The 26,171-nt window shown below is 40.5% G+C and overlaps 1 protein-coding gene across 1 annotated transcript in view; it reads right to left on the reverse strand.

Annotated features, from left to right (window-relative positions):
- TPK1 (thiamin pyrophosphokinase 1) overlaps window positions 1–26,171 on the reverse strand; it is a 395,099-nt gene that overhangs the window by 137,736 nt on the left and 231,192 nt on the right. The window contains exon 7 of the mRNA XM_068973117.1: window positions 22,604–22,750. Within this exon, the coding sequence (XP_068829218.1) occupies window positions 22,604–22,750 (147 nt within the window). The remainder of the gene's footprint in view (window positions 1–22,603; window positions 22,751–26,171) is intronic.

A 26,171-nucleotide genomic window follows, 5' to 3' on the forward strand; every position in this document is an offset into this window, starting at 1 on the left:
AAAGTATGAAATAAATATTCATGACCTCAATCTGATAAAAATAAATTACCAAATACAATTGTAAATGGGGGAAAAAGAGGGATATCTCCTACAAAGAATTTCAAATAATTTGTGTAGCTACTCCACCCTACTGGAGGGACGATCTAAACCTCCACTCTTTAATGTACACTGCACACCATGACTTCCTTCAGAGTCAGATGGAAGGAGGCTATACACTAACCTTATGTGGAAAAAAAAAACAGACTCACAATATTTCAGACAGGTGATCAAGTTAACAAAAAACCAGTCATAAAGCATGTTGGTAATATGCACCCTTGATATGTGATAAAAGCGGCACTTTAACTCTGTGTTCTTCCTCTTTAAAACACAAAACCCATTCTATTAATGAGCATAACATCAGACAAATCCCAACAGAGGGCTATGCTGCAGTACATCTGACTGCTGCTGCCGCTGCTGCTGAGTCACTGCAGGCGTGTCCGGCTCTGTGTGACCCCATAGATGGCAGCCCACCAGGCTCCCCCGTCCCTGGGCTTCCCCAGGCAAGAACACTGGAGTGGGTTGCCATTTCCTTCTCCAATGGATGGAAGTGAAAAGTCAAAGTGAAGTCGCTCAATCATGTATGACTCTTAGCGACCCCATGGACTGCAGCCTACCAGGCTCCTCCATCCATGGGATTTTCCAGGCAAGAGTACTGGAGTGGGGTGCCATTCTCCATATCTGACTAAGATTCCTCAAAATGATCAAGGTCAACAAAAACAAGGAAAGTCTGAGTAGGAAAACAACAACAACAAGAAAATCATAAAGAAAAGGACAAGGAGATACAACATCTAAATGTACCACAGGAACCCAAAATAGAAAAAGGATATTAGGTTAAAAAGTAATGACACGTGAAAAAACTATGGACTTTAGTTAACAACAACGGATCAACTTTTGGTTCATTAATTGTAACAAATGTACATTATTTATAAGTTACTAACATGGGAACCATGTGCAGGGGCCAGGGGGCATACATAGGGACTTTCTGTGCTACCTGTTCAGTCTGATCTGTAAGTTTGAAACTGTTCTAAAATATAGGCCTATTTGAAAATTAATTACATAAAAAGATAGTAAGAAAAGATAAAACAATATCCCTTATACAAAGCATAAGTACATACATACACCCACCCAAAAATAAAATGACAAAGAAGAAAAACAGAGAAAATTACATGCAACATGTATTACAGACGATATGCAGAGTTTCTAATATACAGAAAAAGAAGAAAAGCCAACAACTTTATAGAAAAGATGGGCAGTGCAGAGAAAAAGAATGTGAATAGTTTTAAATATGCTCAATCTCATCTGTAATAAGAGAAATGCAAATGAAAACTACTCTGGGATATTATTTCTCACCTGGTAGATCAATAAGACTGAAAGAAAACATGGAACTCTTATCATTACATCTGACATTCTTATGGGGGAACATTTAGAAGTAGCTTTTTGACGCAGTGATCACACTTTCAGGGATCTATCCAAAAGATACACTGGCAACACACAAAGAGAAACATGCAGAAGTCTATCCGATCATATCACTGTCAGTCCAGTTCAGTCGTGTCCGACTCTCTGTGACCCCATGAACTGCAGCACACCAGGCCTCCCTGCCCATCACCAACTCCCAGAGTCCACCCAAACCCAAGTCCATTGTGTCAGTGATGCCATCCAACCATCTCATCCTCTGTCGTCCCCTTCTCCTCCTGCCCTCAATCCCTCCCAGCGTCAAGGTCTTTTCAAATGAGTCAGCTCTTCGCATGAGGTGGCCAAAGGATTGGAGTTTGAGCCTCAGCATCAGTACTTCCAATGAACAACCCAGGACTGGTCTCCTTTAGTATGGACTGGTTGCATCTCCTTGCAGTCCAAGGGACTCTCAAGAGTCTTCTCCAACACCACAGTTCAAAAGCATCAATTCTTCGGCGCTCAGCTTTCTTCACAGTCCAACTCTCACATCCATACATGACCACTGGAAAAACCATAGCCTTGACTAGATGGACCTTTGTTGACAAAGTAATGTCTCTGCTTTTTAATATGCTGTCTAGGTTGGTCATAACATTCCTTCCAAGGAGTAAGCGTCTTTTAATTTCATGGCTTCAATCACCATCTGCAGTGATTTTGGAGCCCCCCAAAATAAAGTCAGCCACTGTTTTCCCATCTGTTTGCCATGAAGTGATGGGACCAGATGCCATGATCTTAGTTTTCTGAATGTTGAGCTTTAAGCCAACTTTTCACTCTCTTTCACTTTCATCAAGAGGCTCTTAAGTTCTTCACTTTCTGCATATCACTGTAGTACTGGCTTAAAAACAACGAAACATCAGTGGAGTGTATCAGAAAGGCTGGAAATATATCCACATGTACATGAATAACTGATTTTTGACAAGCTGCAGAGGCAATCGAGTGGGGCCAGAATAGCCTTCCTGACAACTGCTTCTGGAACAATAGGATATCCATATGCAAATAAGTAAACCTCAATCCATACCCTACATGGTATACAAAAATGAAATCAAAATGGATCACAGATCTAAATGTAACATATATAACTGTAAAACTTCTAGGAGGAAACAGTAAAAAAATCTTTGTACCCTTCAGTTAAGTAAAGATTTCTTAGATAAAACACTAAAAGCATGATCCATTATAGAAGAGGCAGATGGAGTAGGCTTCATCAAAGTTTTAAAGGTCTGCTCATCAGAAGATATTATTTTCAGGTGGTACTGAGTCTAAATGGGAAGTCTAAGTATGAACTCACGTTGTCTTAAAAAAAAATGCTAGCTTTGTCTATCGAATCAACTCAGTGGCTACAAGAACCCCTTAATGCCTACTTTATGGTCTCTCTGTTTCTTACTGAAAGAACACACTGGAGATACTCAGTCAGCCAGGAAATATACGAGATGAAGCCAGGAGCATGCTATAGAAACAGCCAAGTATGCTATCAAAGACTATGGGATTTATATCAAAAAGATCCAGGAGCCAAATTGAATTCCTCTCCCACTGGCCAAAGACGGGATACTTTGAGTAGAAATAAAGATAACAGAATGAACTGATAATACATATCAAATATGATTAAAACCATGAACTTAAGGACAATTAACTGATTCATGTGGAAGAATGCTAGGGAACTAACTCGTTATTCTGAAAACTAGTAAATAAAAGAAAAAAGATTTAACTGTATATCCTATCTTCCTTTAAAGACTGTTTCATAAGATAGCATAGTAGCTGACCTGAGGGATGCTGATCTTTCCAGAGGCATTTCAGGAACAAAATTAAGCAGTAATGAGAGAACAGTGTATCACAGCATTGAGCAACCAGTAATGAATCCATGAAGGTGAGTGATCATCACCAAAGGCATGGAACATCATAATAAAGAGACAACCAAATGTCATGATGCAATGTCACCTAGTTCAGAACTACCCCTCTCATTTTTAATAGTACTGATCACAGCTCTACAATTAACTATAAATTACAAAAATATAAAGGAAAAGAGAATGTATTCAATGATACCCTGCCATGCCATGAACCCAGACTGTGGAAAATTTCAAGGAAAAAAATGACAGTTTCCTCAACAAAAGTGCTGAGGCATGAGAAAAGAACACAAGAAGGAGAAGAAAAAGAAATATAGAGAAGGAACTTACTGATGAAAAGGGACAACAAAAATATTAACCAACTGCAATGCACGGATCTTGTTTGGATCCTTAATCATATAACAAACTGTAAGTACAAGCATTAGTTGCTCAATCATGTTGGACTCTGCGACCCCATGGATTGCAGCCCTCCAGGCTCCTCTGTCCATGGAATTTCCCAGACAAGAATACTGGAGTGGGTTGCCATTTCCTTCTCCAGGGGATCTTCTTGACCCAGGGATCGAACACAAGACTCCTGTACGCAGGCAGATTCTTTACTGTCTGAGCTACCAGGGAAGCCTATAAACAAATCTTAAAACTACAGAGACTATGTAAAAACTGTTATTAAGCAATTATTCTTAACTTTAGTCACTTTAGGTATGGTTTTTAGGAATCTCTTTCTTTTAGAGATACATATAAAATATTTTAATGGTCATAAAAAACAGTATACATTTTGCAAAGCACAAACAAAAGGACAAATTATGTTGGGATGGTTTCTTACGTGATAAATATGGAATTACAGGTGAAAAGGGGATTTGAACCAACAAATCAAAATCAAACAATGGAACAATCTGACCGATGACAGTGATATGCCAGGAAATATTTGATGAACTCCAACCTTTCCACCTGAAGCCAAACAGAAGCCAAACACAATAAAACAAAAAGCAGTTTTATATATAAGGCCCTATATGTTGTAATTTTCATGAACATCCTGTGTAGTATCATCCCCAAGTTACAGATGAAGAAACAGACTCAGGCAGTCCCCAGGAGCTGGTCAATACCACCTACATTCAAGACCCTAACCTCCTACTCAGAGCCAAGGCTCCCAGACAACTCGAAAATCTGCACAAAATAACTGACACTTTCAGAGCTAGTAAACCACAGGATTATAGACATCACCTGGCTTCTTCAGATACTCACTCAACTATTCTGTAATTAACTATGATACATGGTTTCCTTCTAGTTCCCTTTCTAATGGTTCTGAATGTCCTCCTTTCTTGGAATATAGCTCTTTTCCAAAAGAGTCTTGTTATAATAAACTCCTATTTTGGATATAAATGCAATTTTTCAGGAGAAAGGCATTGTGGATAAAAGGAATAAAGGATGAGATTTGCAGCATTATTTTTTTAATGTTGCACATCAACATTTTTATGCTAAGTAGTAAGTTAGAATTTGGTTCATAAAATTGTTTTAAATGAAGTGTGTGTTCAGGAGAAGGTGATTTTAGAGAATTATGTACTATTTGGCTTTAGAAATGAAATTCTTTATGGCAGCCTACTGGATGATATGCAGTATTAAGTGTTGCTGCTAATAATCTTGTGGCTATATGTAATACTATTCAAAACCATGTTATGAATGTGACTGCAATGAATCGGTGCTTGTAAGGGCAGAAATCTTTCTAAGATGTATGTTCAATGAACAGAATCTAAGATCTGCATACTGACTTGTATCGATGGCCAATCGGCCTAGGCTTGGAGCACTGAAAAGAGCCTCAATTTGTTTTTCTCAGGAGAGCAGAATGTAGTAACGAGGAATACTTGAACAGTAAACGTGCAGGCAGAGCACCTGGGAACATCCAATCTCTACATCTACCTGGCTGTAAGCAAGACTTTCAGCTTCAGCGAAAGTCTGAGCAGCAGGGAGAAAAGGAACTTCTTCACCCCGACACGTGCTGAGATTCAGTATCAGCCACTATCATCATTACTAAAGAACTTCGCTGGCTACCCCTTGGTTGATAATTTCTATTATTAGCTCAAGGCGAAAAGTCCTGTCTAAGAATACAGTGAAGCCCTGTCCCTACTAACAGGTCAGATAACGAGGTATGCGAGTATTTGTCTGAAGAAGCTGGTTTTCGAATAGAACTCCACGGACAGGCTCAGGGCTTCCAACAACTCTTAAAATATTTAAAACTTTCAGAGTGTGGAGAAGTGTACATTTTTCTGAAGAGAAGGTTCAGACTTTTTCTCATATTCTCAAACAGGCTCATAACCACCAAAAGCTATAAATCTCTGTCTCACATTGAGGGAATAAAATCTGAACTCACTAACGGGACAGCGGAGGTGATCTTCAACTGCCTCTCCAACCTAGCTTCTTCCCCTTCATCCATCACCCCAGCTTCCTTTTCCATCCCAGAAACATCAGGCTTTCTCGGTTCTCCCAAATACACGGCTTGGCTTCTGTACCGTACACCTCTGCCCACGTCCTCTGTTCTCTGCCTTCTGACCTGTTACACAGCTGTCTCCTTTTGAGACTGCACTCAGACATGACCTTCTCCAGGAATCCTCCCTACCCCTGTCTATGGTACACTGCGTGCTGCTTCCTTAGGCTTAAGTAATAGTCTGTATGTATTTGTAATACTGCACTTCTTTTATCTCATTGAAAAAAATGATCTAAACAGATTTAGTAAAGTTTTTTGACAGAAACTTACTCATCATCAATCTAGCAAAACAACTGAGATAAATAATGTGACGCGATGTGCTCAGTCATGTCTGACTCTTTGTGACCCCATGGACTGTAGCCCGCCAGGCTCCTCTGTCCATGGAATTTTCCCAGCAAGAACACTGGAGTAGGTTGCCATTTCCTCCTCTGGGGAATCTTCCTGACCCAGGGATTGAACCCGTGTCTCCTGCATTCACAAGTGGATTCTGAGCCACTTGGAAAGCTCATCTGATATAATAAATAAGTCCTTGTTAATATGTTGGTTGAATGAATACATGAAAAAATTGTCCAAGTCCTTTCATTTTTCTGAATGCCAGCTTTGTTTCTGGAAATATTTTATACTGTGAAATATGCTCAGAAAAAAATATTAAGCTCTATTCATAGCTTTTCAATTACTATTATCAAAATTTCAAAGAGGGCCCACTTCTTAATAGGCTAGCTTCACCCAGGAGAAAATAAATCCTTTCCCACTGTGCCTTGAGCAGCATTTCTGTATATTAAACTTGCCTGATAAAATAAGACCAGTGTTCCCTATTCTGTGCCTTTTACCTTGAGGGCTTCTGGTAGGAGTGAAATTGGCTTCCTATCTTCAGACAACTGGAAAGGCCAACATGCATGCAATTAATCAATTCTGAGGCTCTCTATCAACATGACTTTCCAAAAGAGAAAGGCTCGGGGTTCATTATCATTACTATCTCAGCTATAATAGAATATTTTTCTACCTTGATAAGGAAACTGATTATGTCCATTCACTTCTATTTAAAACCTTATCTACACTCCATAAAGGTGGCAGTGAAGCCTGATTCTGTTAGAGAAGAAGTTGGCTTTACACGTTATACTTGCTTAATGAATTTACCACTGAAAATTGCTCCTTCTACACCAAATGACATCATACTAAGCTCACGAATCATAAAATCAGAAATAGAATTACAGGAGAGACCTAAAGGGCCAATCGGACACGGACTTGGAACCTGGACTCATTGTTAAATAGAAGACTAACCCTTGGCAAGTCACTGCATCTTTCTAAGACCTAGTTTGCTCCTTAAAATCAGGTCCTACTGGCTCCAACTCAAAAGATTTTATGAGAGTAAAGTAGTTCTCTCATCAGAAAGTGCAGAGAATAACCCGAGGAACATTTTCAAACATACGTAAGCCACAGCTCAGAGACTACCTATACCTAGTTGGAATTTCCAGTATGTTCCTTCAAAAAGCTATCAATACGCATGGATAAATTACCATACAGAGGTGCATCCAGACAATAGTGTTCTAAGCAGCCATGGATAAAAGAAAGAAGATGATCTCTATTATTGAATATAGAGCAGTCTCCAAAATTACCTTTCTTTTCCACAAGGATCTAGAATATTCTGAAAGAGGGTGGTGGTGATGTAGAGGGTAAAAATGAAAACAAGACATCTGATGATAACTTTTTATGAAGCTTTGGACCAGTGTAATTACTTTAAAATAATAATTAAAAAAGAAAATCTTCTAATTACAAAGAAACTGTACAAGTGAACCTAAGAGTTAAATCTACAGCATAACCACAGAAAGAACAAAATTTACGATTTCAAATGACAAATTTTAGACACAATACTCTGGCTGGACTGTAATTTAAAGACAAATGGAAAGATCTGCAAAGAAATTTTAAATTCCCTTCAGTAGTTTACTATTTAGTGGTAGTTTAGGTATTATAATTTTAAAACTGGTACTATACAGTATAGTATAAAACAAGCATGTTATGTCAAATCAGGAATTTTGAGGGAGGGCGAAAGAAATAAAAATATAGTAATGTGACGGGACATCTGCAATTTAATTTCAAATGGTCACCCTCCCCTCAAGTATACCTATTCATAGATAGAGTATGCAATGCTTAAAACATTTAACGTGGTTGGGATGTGCTGCTTATTATACTGTTCTTTCAAATTCTCTGCATATACGACAATTTTCACAATAAAAAGTTCACAGGGAAGAAAAAAAAAACCTATGCAGATGATTTCAGCACCAGCTCCTAAAGGCAGCACTCTCAGGGCATAGAAGAGACTTAAACTGGTTACTCTTCCTTTATGGTTTTGGGGTCTCCACAAGGTTCAATGCAATTCAGAGAGGAAGCGGGGATTCTGACAAGACAGCAGCTACGAAGCAAAGGGGACAGGACTGGGTTTCAGAAAACTCCCTAGACTGTTGATGGATTTTCCACACACTCGCAATGCTGGTCTATGCAGTTTCCTCATCTGAGAAACAGGAACAATGTCCCTGCCTGCTAACTTCAAAGGGCTGCTGAGGATCAAGTGAGATGATGATGAAGGTCCTTTGCAAACTCTAAAATTATTATTTTTGGTAATTTTCCAGCATTTCCAGTATACACATTATTTCACAACTCACGCATGGCTCTTGAGAGTCTTCAGTGATGGTTTAATATTCAGCATACCTTCGACATTCAGAGCATCCAACCTACTTAACAACATATCAGCAGTGTCTCCATCTGCTTCAGAAAACAACAGGAAATCAGGGGCATCCCCGGTGTTCCATTTTCTGTCAAAGTTTACCATTCTCACTCTCTCTCAGTCTATTATCAATCATCTTGGTTATGCTCTGCTTTGCTAATTTGCTTCCTGACTCATATATATTTTGATAAATTTTATTGTTAAATTATAACATGCATCAAAGTAAAATATTCTAATTCTGATGATGATAAAGTTATGAAGGACTAACAGAAGCTTTTAAAAGACTAATATATATACGGAATAGTGGTTTTCAGGAAAAAAAATCCTCCTCCTCCAAAAACCTTCCTCTCAGTCAGATCGGCTTAGCAGAGGTAAGACTCTTGGGGTACATGTGTGTGTGCATGAATAGTGTGGTAGAGTTGCTAAGCTGCGTCTGACTCTTTGCAACCCCATGGACTGCAGCCTGCCAGGCCCCTCTGTCCATGGGATTTCTGGGTTGCCATTTCCTCCTCCAGAGGATCTTCTGGACTCAGGGATCAATTAGATGTGTCATATGTATGTGTGTGTAAGTATGAGAGTGAGGTACCTGAGCCACTCCTTGAAAGAGCTTCAACATACCCAGCATGAATGCATAGGCTGAATAAGTACCCTTGAATACCAGCCGTCCTAGCTTAAGTTTACTTGGATAAATATTCCACTTTTTCTTCAATTTTGATTGCACTGGAACAAATAAGATCAAAATGCTCCCCAACTCAGGGGAAAAAGGAAATCTTAATTGGATGAGAAGTCATACAACTCGGCTAGAACTGTATGAAGCTCTTTATACAGAAGCTTTCACTGGTGCCAACCTTCTTCCCAGAGGCTCATTTCACTTCCCTGCTGGTAACACTCAAATCACTTCACAGTTCATTGATACTGCAATGGCAACCCTTTGTTTTCAATCAAAGCAAGATGCTGAAGCAATGCTCAATTGGACTAAGTATACATGACACAGTGTACTTGCGTCCTTGCCACAGAGGACTGAGGGGGCGGGGGGAGTAAAGGGAAATATGCCACTCAGCATCCAGTATTCCATGACTTTCCCCAGAAGTGGATTAGGGTAAATTATGATGACAGGCCTGAGACAAACGCTGACGCTATCTCTTCTATTGTTCCACCTGAACACAGCACTCTTTCGGATTGCATCAAGACTCCTAACCTGATTCTCTGTCACTCATGGCTGAAAACAAAAGGCCACTGTTCAAATAAGTTTTTAAACAGTTTCCATGGAGACTGAATTTTATATTTCCTCCCTTGCTGCTTTGGAATCACTAAGGGATCGCCACTGGTTTTTGTTGATGGGCATCTTTCTATAAATCTCCCTGAATGAAAGATTTCTTTAAGGTAAAGAACTTGTATGTCGTGTGGGTGAGCAGTGGGCATCAGGGTGGTCATTTCTCACCTTTAGCCTTGAAGCGTCATTGTATTCAGGTTGCTTTAAAATCTACCACCCCTGCCACGTCCTCCTCATGTATTTGCTCGAGAATTAGCACACCTGCACTTCCCTGGGTGCCCCAGTGGGTGAGAATCTGCCTGCCAATGCAGGACACAGAGTCAATCCTTGGTCTGGGAAGATTCTACATGCTGGCAGAGCAACTAAGCCCATGAGCCACAACTATGAGGCCCACGATCTAGAGCTTGCAGCTTGAGCCGCAACTGCTGCGTCCACGTGCTACAACTACTGAAGCCGACACACCCGAGAGCCAGCGCTCTGCAACAACAGAGGCCATCGCAATGAGAAGTCTGCACACCACGCTCAGGGGGTAGACCCCTGCTTGCTGCCGTTAGAGAAAGCTCACACACAGCAACGAAGACGCGGCACAGCCAAAAGTAAGCAAATAAGTAATTTTTTTTTAATAAAAATAAGAGAGAAGTGCAAACCACAGCCACTAAAAGAAGCTATTGCTCCCCAGGTGAACTTCCAGCAAACTAGGAAGAACGCATACGCCAAGAAGGAAATAAGTAGATGAAGTCAGAGTCTCTGACTGCCAACCTGGAATGCCCAGGCACCCTGTATTTTACAAGGGGCGGCACCAATGAACACTCTTGATGATGAGAAGAGTATGTGAGATCACCTAAAACTTCTGTTTATTTGGATTTGGCTTCGCCGTCTGATGCGAAGAACTGACTCATTTGAAAAGACCCTGATGCTGGGAAAGATTGAAGGCAGGAGAAGAAGGGGACGACAGAGGATGAGATGGTTGGATGGCATCACCGACTCAATGCACATGAGTTTGAGCAAGCTCCGGGAGTTAGTGATGGATAAGGGGCCTGGTGTGCTACAGTCCATGGGGTCGCAAAGAGTCGGACACGACTGAGGGACTGGACTGATCTGACCACCGGATGAACTACGCGTGGCTGCTGTTATTTCACCTTTGATTAAGAACAGGCAACTCTGTGGTTTTAAGGTTTAGAAAGTGAGCGAAATTACAACCTAATAAATTTTGTTTTATGGATAAACTGCTCAAGGCCCAGTTTCAAACAAATGATTAAAAAGTGATGAAAGGAGTCTGGATGAGGGAAGTTCAGAGAGGCTTATTTGGAAATTCTGTGCAGGAGACACAGAATTTGAGTAGGGCTTTGAAAGAAGAGAGGGACTTCAATAGAAAATATTTTGGGGCAGAGAAAGGAGTGACTGTGGTCAGTTTGGAAAACAAGAGAGAGGTCAGTTTCCCTAGGTCATGGAACGCTGGAACATTTCTGACTCAGAGCTTCCCACTGGCGCCCAGGCCAAGGTGCCCACGGAAAGAAGGGCCTGTTGGGGCCATGCAGCTGGGCGTAGGCCACGAGGACCCTCTGCTTGCTTTGGAAGAGAATACGGATTTAGAACAGGTCACGCCACACTTCACCAGCATTTAGTGAGATAATTAGGGCCCATACATGTGTGACCCATCTTACAGAGGTGCAGCGTGTCAGTGGCACTCCAGGCTGTCCTGGGAAAGAAAGAAAAACATGGTCCCCAAAACATCCCTGCTCTGGTTTTGAATCAGGAAAATGGACTCACCAAAGTAATTGTGTAGGCCATCATTAGTTCTGAGGTTAGTCAAAACAATTCCAACTGCTTGTGAGAGTACAATAAAAAAGGGCAAACAATAATAAAGAGAAAGATATGTCTACCTCCTCTCCCATTTAATATTCAACCATAATAACTTGGCTTCTACCTACATTTTACCATGAAAACTGTACCTTATCAGTTGCCAAACTCATTATATCATTTCTTTCTTTTTTTTAATTCTTGACACCCTTACTGATCACTCCCTGGTCTCTTAAAACTCTAAACCACCTCGGTTTCAGCATCACTCTCTCTTAGTTCTGTTTCTTTTCCTTGAAGGCATTCCTAGAGTTCTACCATCTGCCATGGCTCTTTTCATTCTATACCTTCCTTCCAGGGTAATGAGTCCGGTTCCAAGTTTTTAATTACCACATATCTGTGATGATTCTTATAGTATTACCATCAGGCCATGCCAAATATATAAATTTCCTGTAACCCTTTAAGGCAATTTTACTCATTTCCCAAAAAGACCAATCTCATTTCCAAAGAAAAATCAATCTCTTTATGTCTAAGATCAGCTGACCATCTTCCCATTTTCTCCTGTTCTTCTCATATTCTCTGCTTCAAAGAAAGACAACACCCAGCTGCCTAATCCTAATCCTAGGCATTGCACTGACTCCTTGCTCTGTGTTCCTGGGAAGACTTGAGAGTCCACATCCCAAGGAACTCTACCATCCTTTCTTCACACCCATGCTTACTTAAGTTTACTTATTCATCATTTCCTTCTTGGATTTCTATATTAGTCAAATGGCCTCTATTTCTACCCTAACCAATTTATCCTTCACATTGCTACCAAACTATCTAAAATGTTGACCTAATGCTATTTCCCTGATAAAAAAGCTGAATACCTGAACTTGGCCCTCAATATAAAGACCATCTTCCTGAGAATGCAAACAAGCCCCTCATGATCTAGAACCTTAATTCTAGCTGCATCTCCTATGGCTCCCCAGGGTCCAGTATTTTAGAGTTCCCACAAAGATGGCAAGTTCTCTAAGGCGCCTTTGCCTTTTAACATTTTAGGTCATCTATTCGTCATCTGGCCTCACCTGATCTTAGGTGCAGCATGCAGGATCTTTGATCTTAGTTGTAGCATGTGAAATCTCAGTTGCTACATATGAGATCTAGCTCCCTGACCAGGGATGGAACCCAGGCCCCCTAAATTGAGAGCGTGGAGTATTAGCCCACCAGGGAAGTCCCACATTAAATGTCTTCATCCCTTTCTTTGCCTGACTCCTCATCAGCTAGGATCTCCCTGAGACACTGGGCACACTCTCACCATAAGCCCTGGGCCCAGTCTGGGTTAAGTGTTTTTCCGTGCTGTTCGCACAGCACCCAGCGTTTCCTCATAATGAGTGTGAATTTTGCTATTTATTCTTCCATCCTTTCCTCCGAAGTCTACACAGCAGAACAGAAGCCGTGCCTTTTACTTCTGCAGATGCACGGCCCACCACCATGTATATCACAACTCTGGTGCTTAAAGAATGTTTTTTTTGTTGAAGCATTCTATGCTGTACATCAGGCTTCCCTGGTAGCTCAGCTGGTAAAGAATCTGCCTGCAATGCAGGATATATCAATTTGATTCCTGGATCAGGAAGATCCCCTGGAGAAGGGATGGGCTACCCACTCCAGTATTCACGGGCTTCCCTGGTAGCTCTGACGGTAAAGAATCCACCTGCAATGTGGGAGACCTGGCTTCGATCCCTGGGTTGGGAAGATCCCCTGGAGAAGGGCATGGCGACCCACTCCAGTATTCTAGCTTGGAGAATCCCATGGACAGAGCAGCCTGGTAGGCTACAGTCATGGGGTCACAGAGTCGGACACGACTGAGTGACTACAGCATATGCTGTACATCAACCAAAACAGAATCAGCAGAACAGAAAACAAGCCTTCAAAAATAAATGCTTCGTGAGTGTGTGGTTTCACTTCTTAAAGAAAGCTGGTTTCATTAAACATGGGTAAAATCAGAGGGAAAGTTCCTACAGAGATTTAAAGGGGACATTTGGGTGCTTACCAAATGAGAGTTGCGTGGCTCTAAAATTTTGTTGTCTTACTGCAAATTAAATACATATACAAATACAAATACATTCATCTGTATTTGCAAAGCACAAACAGACACAGATGCAGAGAACAGACGTATGGATACCGGGGGCTGGGGGAAAGGAGGATGCGCTTGGGACGCTGGGACTGATATCTATACACTATTGAGCCTATGTATAAAATACATAATTAATAAGAACTTACTGTATAGCACAGGGAACTCTACTCAATGCTCTGTGGTGACCTAAACAGAAAGAAACTCTGAAAAAGAGGAGGTATGTGTATACAGTATAGCTGATTCACTCTGCTGGACAGCAGAAATTGATACAACATTTCAAAGCAGCACTCCAATAAAAATTAATTTAAAAAAAGGATGTGGTTAAAAAAATAATATTAGTTAGTACACTGTTCAACAACAGGATAGGTTTTTGTTTTATGGTTTTTAAGCCCCATATAGTGGAGGAGGAGGAAAAGCACACAGCTGGGGAGAGGGGAGGAGGAGTGTAGAAACATTTTGCTAGAAAGCTGGGCAAGGTCTGAAGCGAGGGAAGGAAGGGGGTGCTTAGGGCAGCTGTGTGTCTGGGGGCAGTCCCTGTGGGAAAGAATCTGCTGCCCTGGCGTATGGAGCAGACAAGCCGCACAAAAAGCGCAAGCAAAGCGGTGAGACACTCTGAAGAGAGTCTAGGTTGGATGCTGAGTGGCAGGACTTCCCGGAGAAGGAAGCTTGGCTGGGCACAGGACAGAGGAAGGAAGCGGAGTTAGCGGTTTGCCTTGTGGAAGAAGAAAGGGAGATCGGGCGAGCTCCTCGTGACAGGTCATTTACAGACATGAAATGCCCTAGTGGTCCTTTGTTAGATATCACTGCATGAAATCTACTTCATTTGCAGCATAAATTTCCTCTCAAAGAAATGCTATGCATAACCCTGGGCAAATCATTTTACCTGTAAGTCCCTGCCATTGCTCATCTACAAAACGACCTCTAAGGCTTCATACTATTTACACTAATATTGAATGGCGGTACGCTTCAGGATAAATTATACAAAAGATTCTAAGATGGCAAGCCACAACAAAAATTGAGAAGATATAGGAGGAGAATGAAATAATAATTTTAAAGAAAGGTATTATAAGTGGATAATAAATAATGAAAAGATTATCAGTGCTGTCTATAGCATCTAATCACTCTGAGAATCACTTCTCTGAGTTATCACTGATGAGAGGGGGCCGGATGTGTGGACAGACAGACCCAAACCCTCAGCTCTCTGCAGAAACCATCATGCATACCAAATTTACATCATGAATACTCAGCTTTTCTCAATCAGACTACTAACACCGTTCTATCATATTCATTACCAATATTACAAATGTATAATGGAGAATGTGTCAGGACTTTATACAGTAAATAACAGATCTAGTGAGACGAAAGAAAAAAAAAAAACAAGCAGTAAGAAACATGACTATGATCGTATGGAATTAACATTTACAACATATTTAGAGGTTTGTTCAACTGAGTTAAAAACCAACAGCATCCATTCTGTAACCATTCTCTTGTACATCAGATATTAGAATCCTAAATAGGAATCACCAAACGAGGTTTAGGATAATGCAAAAGGCATGCCTTATTAACTCTCGGACATCTCATTTCTTGGCCATAAATTCCTATTAACTTGTATTACCAACTGCCATAAAACTTGGAGATAAAAGATAATTTATGCTCAGTGTACAGAAGCTAATGTTTCTGGACTTCTGAGAAGCACAGGACCAGAAAATGAGAAAGTGTGTATGTGAAATCAGCAGCCACTCACACTGCATGGCGAGTGTGACAAACACACTCTCATCATCTGGCTGGGTTCACAAGAACACAGTCTAACCCGTCATTGACATCAGTGGGGCTTCATGGCTAAAATGTCTCTCACCAATTTCATAAAATCTGTTCATAAAAGGGTATGGTATCTTATTAACAACACCTTTTTTTTGGAAGTAAAAGAGGGATGCTTGTTTTTCAGGGAGGAGAGATTATGCATTCTATTTTTAATTTGCTACTTTAAAATGGCAGTTTGAACATCTCTTCAAGCAAGTGCTACCTACTGTGGTTCTTATTCATAATGAAATGCTTGACCCCACAGCAAGTGAAATATGCCAAAATACTACCAAAAAGACATTATCTACTAAAAGTCGACCTGCTAAAAACGTTCAGTCTCGCAAATTTACATAGACCTGGAACTACACTATTGTCTCCTTGTTTTAAAATCCAATTTATAATTAACAAAACAAGTCAGAGGAAGGGGGCTGAAAAGAGAATTAGATGAAAGATTTTAGGCTGCAACAATCTATACAACTCTAAGCGAATGTGCTCCAGACATAGAGGCCTGTGACAAATGACTAATATACCTTTAATGAATGAAGGATGATGGTTTATTTATACAGCAGTCTCACCAGAGTCCTGTATGTAGACTCTCCGAAAGAAACGCAGACCATTACAGAAACACTAAGATGAACTGAGGGTAGGGAGGCTTTTTCCGAAAAATCAGGAGAAGCACATTTTAGTTCCATGGTCCAGGGGTACCCCAGGTACTTGAACCATCATGGAACAGACACAGCACTAAAACACTGTTATCAGCCAAAGACCACGTCTCATTCCCCCTGCTATTATCTTCAATTTCAGACAAACTAGAATCATAGAACCAATTCTAGAAGATGCTGTCCTCAAAAACAATACTCAAGTGATAATTAACATTTATATTGAATTTTTAGTTCAGTTCAGTCACTCAGTCATATCTGACTCTTTGTGACCTCATGGACTGCAGCACGCCAGGCCTCCCTGTCCACCACCAACTCCCAGAGTTTACTCAAACTTATGTCCATTGCGTCGGTGATGCCATCCAACCATCTAATTTTCTGTCATCCCCTTCTCCTCCTGCCTTTAATCTTTCCCAGCATCAGGGTCTTCTCAAATGAATCAGCTCTTCACATTCAGGTGGCCAAAGCATTGGAGTTTCAGCTTCACCATCAGTCCTTCCAATGAATACTTAGGACTGATTTCCTTTAGGATGGACTGGATGGATCTCCTTGCCGTCCAAGGGACTCTCAAGAGTTTTATCCAACACCACAGTTCAAAAGCATCAATTCTTCAGCGCTCAGCTTTCTTTACAGTCCAACTCTCACATCCACACATGACTACTGGAAAAACCAAAACCTATATGGACCTTTGTTGGCAAAGTAATGTCTCTGCATTTAAAAATACTATCTAGGTTGGCCATAAGTTCCTTCCCAGGAGTAAGCGTCTTTTAATTTCAAAAACAATACTCAAATGATAATTAACATTTATATTGAATTGTAGCACTTTTTTTTGTATTTATTGGTTTGATGATAATCTTACTTAATCTGCTTAAATGGACAAAGTTTTTTTTGTAGGTAGATTTTGTTGTAATTGAGGAAAACACATAGTATTATTTTTGTTTAATTTCAGGGTGTAGCCACAAGGAGGGATATACCCTTAAAGTGCAACCAAGATTAATCTTATTTGAAAAGAATGTTGTGGAGAACATACACATGCTCACACACACACACAAGAGACAATGCGCAGTGTGTGGACTGTGACTTGTGTAAAGAGCGTCATTTCCATCTTGGCCCATTAATCCCACGAAGGAGGAAATGTAGTGGAGCGGAACAACTGTGGAGTCAAAACACTGCTGTGTGACCGTATGACCTGTCCTGCTCTCCTCCTCCCAGGGTTGTTAGGAAGCTCAAATAGAGGCTTTTTATAAAAGTCCCCAAATTATCTCCTTTCTCAAGATCAGCTATCTGATGACTTTCAATCAGAAACTACATTTAAAACACCTTGAAACTATTCTTTATTTGTCACTGAAGCATACCAGATTGATTTCTTCAGTCTAGTTCCAAAATATTTGCAAATGGTTTCAATTTATGTTTATGGTGTGCCCATCCTGACTGTGATTACAATAAGCCCTATTAACCAGGAACAGCATCCCAGAGACATCCATCCTCAATACGCACACTACCGAATACAGACGTATGCTTTATTATATGTGCAACACACAACACGGAGATATGTGAAAACACATATTACACAGTCATTTTAGCTCCAATGGTACATATCCCATTTCCAGGATGTGGGCTGAATCTCTGCAATAATTTTAATATAGCTTTTAACAGATTTTTGGAGTTAATCACATTTCATAAGTATACCATTAAAACTGCTTAAAAATATGGTAGAGTGTGTAAGACTGATTGGTATCTTAAGCCCTCAAACACACTCATTTTGGGTTTTGCATTTGTCCTAGAAGCTGACTGACAACTCTGTCATACAGAGTCAAGCCAGTCAGAAAATCACGTAAGGTATGTTAATGCATATGGGTGGAATTTGAAAAAGTGGTACAGATTATATTATTTACAAAACAGAAAGAGAGACACAGACATAGAGGGGAAAAGTATGGATACCAAGGAGGGATGATGGGGACAGGTGGGATGAACTGGGAGACTGGAGTTGACATATATACATTATTGATACTATTCATAAAACAGGGAACTAATGAGAACCTACCGCATAGCACACCTCACTGCTCCGCTGCTGCTAAGTTGCGTGCGACTCTTTGCGACCCAGTGGACTGTAGCCTGCAGGCTCCTCTGTCCATGGGATTCCCCAGGCAACAATACTGGAGTGCGTTGCCATGCCCTCCTCACTCCTCTATGGTGGCTAAAGGGGAAGGGAATCCAAAACTGGGGGGATATGTGTATATATACAGCTGTGCAACTCACACAGCACTGTAAAGCAACTGTACTCCAATACAAAAAGCAAGTGACTGAGAAGCAGGGACCCAGGAAGTGTCTCCGGGCGGCCCCGCCAAGCCTCCAGACCAAAGTCTGTGCTAAACATTCTCACTGCTCCTGTGATCGAGGGTGTGGTCTTGCACGAGCTTTCTGCTTCAGAGTATGCAATCGTTACTTGCTTAGGATAAGGTAATTTTCTAGTCGTTTCAATAAGACAAAAACAAACAGACCAGAGAGAGATTCTAGAGGGCCTGGTGGCTTAGACAGTAAAGAATCTGCCTTCAGTGCAAGAGACCCAGGTTCGATCCCTGGATGGGAAAGATCCCCTGGAGAAAGGAATGGCAACCCACTCCAGTAATCTTGCCTGGAGAATTCCATGGACAGAGGAGCCTGGAGGGCTGCAGTCCATGGACACACAAAGACTGAGTGACTAACACACTCAGGGTGTGTGTAGGCACACTCATCATGATCACTACGTTTGGGGAACTGGGGATTCTCTTCTTTAAAGATTAAACTTTGAGTTATATTTCAAATGAAAAGAAAAGATGATTACATTACTATACATTTTGTGTAGGGTCCCGATCCCAGACTTTCTCTCCCAACTTCAGCTTCTGGCCCTCTGACAGAGACTATGCCCTCTGCTCAGTCCTCTTTCCAGCCCATGGCTTCCTCTCTTAGACCACCTCACACAAGGCTGGGGCAGTGTAACTGTGTTCCACCAAAGGCAACGCAACCCACTGCCAGGCCTGGCCTTTAAAAACATGTGGTACCTGGTGGTCCAGGCGTTGAGACTTTGTACTTTCAAATCAAGGGGCATGGGTTCGATCCTTGCTTGGGGAAGTAAGATTACACATGCCACACAGCCAAAAAATAAACACATTTATAAAAAATTTAAAGAAGAAAACATGCAGTGCCACGCCTTATAGTTTTCTTTTTCTCCTGCTGCCTCAATGTGTCCCCAACTGGCTCAGATAAGAAGTAAACCATACCACCCAAACCATATTCTCCATAAATGAGAAAAAAAAAATTAAGCATAATCTCAGTTAAGCCTTTGAGATTTGGGGGTTAATTATCACTGCAACATACCCAGGATAGATTAGTACCCTGGCCAATTGACAACAACAAAAAGCTAGGAAAAAAGGGGGGGGGGATCTTTCCAAATGCATCAAACATCTCCCCTCCCCCACAAAGAATACTCAATACTCAAAACCCCAAAACTAGGTTTTGATTGAAAAGGAACACCAAATCTAACTTTCACCTTACACGCATTTGATTTTTTTTTTTTTTTTTTTACCAAATCGTGAACCTGCACTTCAATTTCTTCAGCCTCTGAGTGTGGAAGGACATCAGGAGAGTGAGCTTGAGCAAGGTAGGAGTGTAAAGGAGACCGCACTGCTTAAGCAGACACGCACAGAGCCAAGACGAATAGAAAGAACACTCCCACGGCAATGCTAGGAAAACTGCCGACCAAATTCTGGATGAGAAGAGGAACAAGTCTTCCTGGGGCATCTGTAATCAGAAGTCAAACTCCCAGCAGAATTAGCTTCAAAATATATACCACCTAGATGGTCTCCCAAAAATCTCAAACAAAAGGTCTTAAGTTTTTAGTGTCTATAAATAACTGGGCTAGAAATCCACCCCAGAGTCTTCTTGGACTCACTTTTAATTCCTATTTCAAGTAATTCCCACGGGTAAAGTTCTCAGAAATATGAGGTCACAGAGAAAAATCACAAAATACAGAATGAAATCAAGGTTACAAAATATAAAAGGAAAAAAGAACAGAAAAGACAGCTAACTTATAAAGACTGCAGATGTCAGAATTATTCTGGACTATAAAGGAAGTCCAACAATTACATTTTAAGAGTTTTTAAAATGTAAGGGGAAAATATGTAAGAGAGATGAATCATGACAGGAATTTAAAAGCCTTTGCTATGAAAAGGATACGTTTAATAGCAAAATAGAACAGCTAAAGCAGAAGAGTGAAGTGGTTTGCAGAGGTGATGAGGAACTTCAGAATGCAGCTCAGAGAAACTAAGAAAATATGAAGGAAGTTTTGAGATATATGTGATGCAATTAGAGGATCATATATATATGTGTGTGTGTGTATACAAACATACATACACACTCAACTGGAGTTGCAGAAGAAGAAAGAAAGAGCATGTGATGGGACAATATTTGAAAACATAATGGCTGTGAGTTTTCCAAACTGAGGACAGACAGCAGCCTATAACGGAGAATTAATTCTAAGAAATCCCAAGCTGAATACATTTTAGGAAGTCCGTATTTATACAACAAAGATACAGAACACCACAGACAATGAAAAGATCTTAAGAGCAGAAGTCATTTTTAGACATGGCTTTTGCTATCAGTTAATGTTCCAACTTTACTTTTCAAAAATTATCCTATGATATCTAGTTACTTCTTAGCCAGAATATTTATACAGAGACAAGTTACAGCTGACTATTTTAGTGTCCATAGAATCTTATAAATAAAATAATAAAACAATAAAGTTCAATGCTTCATAGCTGTAGAGAGTTTCACACTTCAGAAAGTGTCAGGAAATTGTAAGTATTTAACAAACACCTAATTAGAAATCTAAGAAGCATATCTGTGCGTGTCAGACTGCTAACTGAACTGTTTTAATAACTTTGCCATAGCTTATGGCAAAAAAAATTCACTCTAGTATATATCATTCAAGGCTTTTCACAGTCAGGATCTAAACTATCTTCTGGACCTCAGAGTCTTTTGAGTCTGATATTTAGCTATTTTCCATACGGCTGCTCACTATTACCTGTATATCCCACAACATGCCCTACAGCTCTATCTTTCTTTAGTGGCTCCTTCTAACTGGAATGACTTTCCCATCATTTCCCATAACAGAGATCTGCTCATCCTTCAAGAGTCTGTTGAAACGTAAGCTCAACAGAATGCACGTTCCATGAAAGCAAGGGTTTTGCTATTGCTGGCTGCTGTATCCCCGAAAAAGCACCTGACACACAGCACGTACTCAGTAAATATTTGTTGAGTTAATTGATTGAATAAAACGTGAATGCCTCTGTAAGCATTTCCTTACACCCATGACCAGATTATATAATCTTTCATCATCTTTATGTTCTAAACTTTCAATCTAGCTTTATGTTTGTGTTTAATAAATGTCTCCTTCACAGGACATGTACTACAGATCTTTAGAACTACAGTTCTAAAGAACCTGTTACTATTTCTGTTTAATCTTCAATTACCCAGCAGTGTAACAGGTAGGCAGCAGGTACTCCGTCACTGTTTGCTGACCAAATAAATGGACAGCATGAAGTTTGAAAACTGAATTCTTCAACTTCCTTTTTACATCTCACAGAAAGTGTTCCAGAAAGCAACAAAGCCAGGCAGTGCAGGAACAATGGTGAGCATGCATTATAACTTGCCATATTAACCAAACAACAATTTTTAGGAAATGACAAGCTACAGATGGTGAACAGCAGACGGAGTGGAAGCAAAGCTATACGTAGCACACTACAGTGAGAGGCAAAAAAGGAAAAAAACAACTGTCCACTGGTTTTAAAAAATGTTACCAAGCTATCATTTTTCAAACTGAAATATACCCATCAACCTCATAAAACATGTTTACATAGTAAGAATTCTATTCTAAGCACTACATTGATAGAAAATTCTCTTGCTGTTTATCATGGGAAATGAATGACATCATCATGAAAGTGAAATTAACAAGCAAGCAACTTATGAACAGTAAAAGTTAAAGACTTCAAGTACTTCACAAAATCAAATACTGTTTCCAATTACAACAACACTGAAAATATTGGAGAATTCCGTTTGAAATATTTGCCAAGCTTTGTGCTTCCTCTGCTGAGATTTTTCTCAAGTGACACTCATATTCAGCTGCTCAAAATGCAAAAATGCTAAATTTAATTCTTTATCAATTTAATTAAAAACCTTATTTCCTTTCTTTGGTTTTGTTTTTCTAAGTACAACAAAATAAAAGGTTTGCAGCTTCTCTTCCAGCTATGTTCCCCTTCAGTGACCAGAGGCAGTCAAACTTGTCAACTTCACTCAGTTGAAACACATAAACTGGGCAGATGCTTTCGCCTTATCTATAAAAATCTTACAGGTTTTGTAGAAGCAAAGTGCGGACACTGTATTTAATCCTCACTTACCGGTTGGAGCAGGTAGACGAGAGATTCCTCTTGGATTACTATAACGGGCAAAGAAGTTATTTGAGGAGCTTGGAACAAAGTGCTCACAGATGCCATGATCTGGTCAAAACGTCCAGCAAGTCCTCCCAAGGTCACAATCATATCTACCTATGAAACGACAGGAAAATCGGCAGTCACATATTTAAGGAATTTAAAATGATTAAATAGCACTGAATACTTCTATAGAGCTTTCAATACTCTCTTTCATTAGATAAGCCATGAAGAAACGGCAGACATTGACTGTGTTGTTCAGATGAAGGAATTAAGTCCCATGATTGGTTAAGTAGCAGTCAGCTTCTGAGAGCAACATTTTTGGTACCAATCGTTAAGTTTTTCCCATTTGCCTATTCAGCTGGAAAACTAGCCAACTCTTCCTTTAAAACTCTGCTCCGTGTTTCTTCCACGTGGAAGTCTTCCCAAATCCGCAGCTGGTGCTGCTCCCGTCCACCCACATGGCACCCGACAGTGAGGGAGCCTGTTTTACAGGTCTGAGGTCTGTCATTGCCCCAGCCACAGTCCAAGTATGGTAAAGACCTGAACTGTCTTCACTGAACCCAGCAAGTTGCCTAAATTCTCTGTACCACATTTTTCTGTTCACATGGAAAAGCTGGGTAACAATGGCCAATTGATAGGGTTGTTCTGGGGATTAAATGAGGACACTAAATGGGTTAATAAATGCAAAGACTTAAAACATGTTCACAACACAGTGATTGCTAAAAACATGTCAGCTGCTCTTCCATCGCATTATTTTTGGTATTATTACATTTATATTACTATTAATATGTTTATTATTGTTACATGTCATTTGATGTGTTATTTTTTTTCACTTAACACTTTAAAGAAAGCATTTCCTATCATTCCAGTGTAGTTTATTTAAACATTTCCCTATTGCGGATAACACATTTCCACGCTATTTATATATAAAATTACTGTGATGCTTTCCTAACTTATAAGAACAATGGTTGAAGATCGGCCACGGAGCAGTGGAAGGGTGCAGGGTCACGGGCTCCTCTGGCCGAAGCCCTTACGGAGAATGAAAGAGGTGGCACCTGGTCTCCTTCCTTTGGCTAGTCAGCCTGATCTTCTCATGTATCAGCAGAGTCAAAGCTCCTATACTGATCCTATACTGATCATGATTTCCTGCCATTATCAGTAAACGAGAATGCCACAGTCATCAGTGATTCCTGCACTCCAAATACGAACCCCTGAGCCCCAGAGGCACTCAGGAAGGGGAACAGCGCCTGCTCAATCTGGCAGCCTTCAGGCTGCAGCCACTCCCTATGGTGAGCACCGAGGAACTCAGGGTGTGATCAATGACCAATGCAGGATACTGACCTCAGAGAGCTGAGAGGCATATGGTAGGAAGATTTCAGTGAGCCCAGACTCTTGCATCTTCCCATGCACAGAAACGTGCTAAATTCCTTAACTTAGGCTACCTGTTGCTGTTGTTAGCCACTCAGTTTTGTCCAACCCTTTACGACCCATGGACTATAGCTCACCAGACTCCTAGATCCATGGGATTTTCCAGAGAATACTGGACTGGGTGGCCATTTCCTTCTGCAGGAGATCTTCCCGATGCAGGGATTGAGCCCAGATCTCCCACACTGCAGGCAGGCTCTTTACTGTCTGAGCCACTTAGTTTTCTTTAATTAGTTTTTTAACTTTTTAAATCTAATTAAATTTTCTTTAATTAGCCTTTTGATGTTCATACTACCTGCCCTTTGCTGAAAAACTTCTATATAACCTGGCTCCTCCCCTCCTCAGAGCAATTCTCTCAGGGCCACTTGAGATGCTGTCTCCTGGGCGTGAAGTCCTAAAATTTCCCACCAGATAAAACATAACTCTCAGTTTCAAGGTTTTGACTACTTTTTAGGTCGATACAAGAAAACTTCACGTGTAATAAAAACTGACAGTTATACTACTCACTCTACCTGAAGTAAGTAGAACTTATTTAAAGATAGGAACTATTTGGCTATTAGTTTTTAAATAGTACATTTTAAAAGCTCAAATAACATGCTCCTTGAAGAAATCATGATTTTAAGAGAATAACATGATACCCCTGCACCGGTACAACCTGTTCAGTTTCTGGAGGAACAGTAAGTGGCATAGGTCACCATTAAGCCAAAGGCTGTGCAGCTCACAGGTTGTGACCCTGGTCCTCCTCATAGTGCCTAACACATGCAAGACACTCAAATGTTGATGAATGAATACGTGAAGACACTGCAAGAAAGACCAGTCAGCCAAAGGAAGAACGAGATGAACTACCATAATATGAGAATATATACATCAGAAGGGGGATTCATAACAACACAAAAAGTACACGACACAGAAGAATCACAAGGGTGGGAATGAGTTTCCTATTTTTGACCTTTTCAGAGTGTAAGGAGAATACGAATTTTGCTTTTGAATAAGATACTTTGTGTCAAAACTATACTATTTTAAGACAAGCATACCACACATCTAGAATATCTTTTTTTTTTTTTTTTTTGGAGCTCTTTCTGGAACTCTGAGAATTAGATCTGAGGCAGAGGAAGACCATGTACCCTAGGAAGCATGTATTACTCCTAATACAAAGGTGAAGATTAAGACATCTAAGTCTTCAGAAGAAAGGGGTGACCTACAAGCCTTTGGGGTGTCAAGTCAGGTAATGGCTTTTAGCAGTGCTTAGAAAATCTCATTAGTAACACTCCAGACCAGAGGGGAATGGCTCAGAAATTATATAGGAACTCAGAAGAATCAAAGAGAATTTGCCTTAAACTGAAAAGAAAGACAATATAAGAAAGAAACCAGTCCATCCTAAAGGAAATCACCCTGAATATTCACTAGAAGGACCGATGCTGAAGCTCCAATACTTTGGCCACCTGATACGATGAGCCAATTCATTGGAAAAGAAACTGATGCTGGGAAAGATTGAGGGCAGGAGGAGAAGGCGGTGACAGTGGATGAGATGGTGGGATGGCATCATCAGATCAATGGATATAAGTTTGAGCAAACTCCAGGGGATAGTAAAGGACAGGGAAGCCTGGTGCGATATAGGCCATGGGTTTGCAAAGAGTCAGACACAACTGAGCAACTGAACAGCAATGGAAGACACAGTACAGAGAGTTCTAAGGCTCCAGTAAAAAGGACGTGGCACAGTCCTATCCACACAATCCTAAATTCACAGCAGAACAAGTATCTGATGATAAAATAGTTTATTCCCTATGCAGATTCTGAAATCCCTTATTTTAGGTTCTCAATTTTTCATTACTATACTTCAAGCCTTGAGGGATCCCATAACCTTTGAGGCTGAAATTTAATCCCCATCTTCCACACTGGCGTATCATGATGAATAAGCAGTATCTGTAGATCAGTCACCGAATTTTTCAGAATAAAGAAGCAGCAAGATTACTTCTCATCACTACTCGTTTTCTCTACAGGAAGTATTTAGCGAGACTGATTATGAAAACATTAGAGGATCAACGTAAGCTGCAGGGGGCGGGAGGAGCCAGCCAGGAGCTGTTTCTGTAGTTGTCTAGCTCTGGCTGGA

Source organism: Capricornis sumatraensis, chromosome 5 (assembly GCF_032405125.1).
Source record: "Capricornis sumatraensis isolate serow.1 chromosome 5, serow.2, whole genome shotgun sequence".
Taxonomy (NCBI): Eukaryota; Metazoa; Chordata; class Mammalia; order Artiodactyla; family Bovidae; genus Capricornis; species Capricornis sumatraensis.